The 3,092-nt window shown below is 47.2% G+C and overlaps 1 protein-coding gene across 1 annotated transcript; it reads right to left on the bottom strand.

Annotated features, from left to right (window-relative positions):
- Window positions 1-150: 150 nt before the first annotated feature.
- EMH_0048680 (ULK kinase, putative) lies at window positions 151-2,572 on the bottom strand (the record flags this gene model as incomplete). Its single annotated transcript, XM_013496439.1, has 8 exons — window positions 151-225; window positions 346-427; window positions 678-759; window positions 1,061-1,187; window positions 1,338-1,443; window positions 1,661-1,728; window positions 1,850-1,924; window positions 2,096-2,572. 8 exons carry the CDS (start codon window positions 2,570-2,572, stop codon window positions 151-153), a joined length of 1,092 nt encoding a protein of 363 aa, XP_013351893.1.
- Window positions 2,573-3,092: the final 520 nt, after the last annotated feature.

The following is a 3,092-nucleotide window of genomic DNA, read 5'->3' as shown; positions in this document are numbered from 1 at the left end:
GTCGGTTGCAGTGGTTATCCCGTGTGCGTGTTTCGCGCAGTGTAACGGTCCCATGTACGCAAGTTGCAGCAACTCTTCTATCTGTTGAAAATGTTGAACTGCAGTGGAACGAATCATCATTGTCTTACTAACGGTCCTCATCAACACCCTCTATCCAGAGTCATACTCCCCATTCTGCTCTCGGCTATTGTGATCAGCGGAGTCGGATGCCTGCTGACGATTATGCTGAAGCAGGCGAAGCACACAAACAAATATTTTGCACGAATGTTCATTCCCTCGTGCGGTCCACAGCGCTACGTCGAGAGTGCGAGGGAGATACTGGCTCTACTGGCTGTGCTGGTGTACCTGCTTCGGCGGCTTGTCAATCTTGAAATTTTTCCTTGTCGATGTTTGACTGCCTTGATGCTCACAGTCAACAGAAAGCCGTCTACATCAGACACACACACACACACACACACACACACACACACATACACACACACACACACACATATATATATACACACACACACACACATTTCGAGCAGGTTGATCCTGTGGGTTGCGAAGTTGCAAACTTGCACAATTTCGCCTTTTCATTCTTACCCACCAACCCACATTAAAAAAGTGGAAACATCACTTGTTCTTGCTGGTGTTTCCACCCGAAATAAGTGGAAATTCAGAAATTCACAACTCACCGTGCAAGCTCCAGCTTATCTTTGCCAATAACAGACATCGCCTTGTCAGGCGACGGTTGTGAAATCCATGGGTGTGCCAAGGCTGAAACCGGACAACACAATCCACACAACAGACCTCATTCAACGCATATTTGCCTAATATATATATATATATATATATATATATATATATATATATATATATATATATATATATATATATATATATATCGACTGACAGTATATATACGCGCAGCGTGCATGTAAGTTCCTTGGGCATATAAATGACGCAACTGCACTGAAACTATCCGCAAGCTTGAGATCCGGGATATTTATGTATGCTCTTATCACGAGGGCGTAACGCAACACGATGCACGATATAAGTTTTAGTTTTATTTAATTACCTTGAGTTGCAGTGAGCCGCGTTTTCTCGTTTCTGTCCAACAGGCGACTCAAGAAATCAATAGCAGCATCTGTTAAGAACGGGCAGGCCGCACGAGACCAGTTAAGCTGCTTGCTTTGCACCTCTCTCTGGCGCATATATACACACACAAATACACACATACACACATTTACATCAAGCCCAACACCGCCAGCAAGAAGAATAATAATAATACTAATAATAATAATAAAAATAAACGCGAGATTTCAGCCACAACAAGTCGTTGAGAATTAACCCACCGCTATGGCACTCGCTTTGCTTCCCTCAAAGGGATATCTCCCAAAAAGCATTAGGTATATCATCACTCCGAAAGCCCACATGTCAGCCCCTTGGTTGTAGCGTTTGCTGCAAGTAAGACATACAAGTGTTCGCATGAGCCGCATGCACTTCCCTCCCCTGCGGCCACGGGATGTAAGAAACATTGAAACACTACTATTGTCTAGTGTGAAGGTGACCCATGGTATGAGTTAGCTGCTGCTGATACGGCTGTTGCTGCTCGTTGCCTGGCCTTTTTCTGCACGAAGCAGCAGTTTGTGCAAAGAGTGCGTGACGTTCTAAGCACCTGATTAATTCGGGGGAAATGTAGTGTGGGCTTCCGCACAGATCCGTTAGGTATCCGCATTCTGGCAACTGCAACAAAAAACACCAAACAGTTTCTTGAATATGGAGATGAGCAAATTCACTTCTTTTGCATACACTGACTGACGTGACCGTGCTCGTGCTGTGACGACAGAGGGGGTTCACTACTAACCCTCGCAGACATCCCGAAGTCGATCAACTTGATGATTGAATCAGCTCCCTTGCTCTTAAAAAGAAAGTTCTCCGCCTGTAAACGCATGCGTACAGACGCGAATACAAGCAGTAGTTGCGCGGCGGGTGGTGCCACAGAGATGTGACACTGATCCTGCAGTATGTTGCTGGTGGTGCAGAACGGCGACGGCCAGTGTCATTCGTCTGTTGAAATTCCCCCCCTGTAGTTTCACTGCTAAGTTCTCACCTTCACATCGCGGTGAACAACCCCTTGGCCATGAAGGTAAGCAAGAGCAGACGCCATTTGCCTGCAGAGGGCAGAGGCGTCTTCTTCCGTGAATTGCCTGCGGCTAACGATCTGATGAAAGAGTTCACCGCCGTCACACTTTTCAAGAACGGCGTAAAAACAATGTTTATCTTCAAAAAACTTTACAAAAGAAACAATGTTTTCATGGTGCAGCGACTTGAGGATTTCCACTTCCGAACGAATCATAGCCTCGTTCGACGGTCGCCCTGGGGTCATCTTTTCTTTGCCGCTCATCCGCCGTTCCATCACCTTTACTGCGTATATCTGTCCAGTTTCTCTGTCGACGCATTCTCGCACTTGGCCAAAAGAACCGCATCCTATGACCCGACCAATCTTGTAGTATCTGCGAATGTCGTCAACTCCGCGGCGGTGGGCGGGTGTGGCAGAGATGCAGCCAGGGGAGCACGAGTTTCCCATTGAAGCAGCAACAGCAGTGCTGACCGGCAGAACCCAAACCAAAGAACGTCCTAACTGCCGGCATTCCTAACAGGCCAGCGCCCCTGGATCTCTCGGGGCGAATCGACCAGTGCCATACACGGTATTAAGGAGATGATTCTGCCGAGCTTCCCAGACAATTCGCCAATCTAGCAATATACCTGCCTCGGAAACACGCGGATTCCTTCTCTATGTCAACTCAACGCTACGGCCCATTTCTCAAACTGGGGCTGAGAGGTACGAAATCGTGCCTCGCGCATCTCTCTTCGAAGGAAACTGACCTACTGAAGAGAATCCATACGTTTAAAATCACCATATATTGAGGATTCTAATCTTTATTCGGAAAATGGGACGATGCGAGAAGCCTAGCATTACCGCATGCAGGCGCGGGCGCCTGGGGCTTTGTGACTCCAACGCTCATTGTAATGCCGTGGAGTTCAACAGGGCACCGCCAGCTTAACTGGAGAAATATACGAAACTACGAAGGACAATCATTATTTGC

Source organism: Eimeria mitis, genomic scaffold (genome assembly GCF_000499745.2).
Source record: "Eimeria mitis Houghton genomic scaffold, Emh_scaff2106, whole genome shotgun sequence".
Lineage (NCBI taxonomy): Eukaryota > Apicomplexa > Conoidasida > Eucoccidiorida > Eimeriidae > Eimeria > Eimeria mitis.
This window is presented reverse-complemented; position numbering and strand designations above follow the sequence as displayed.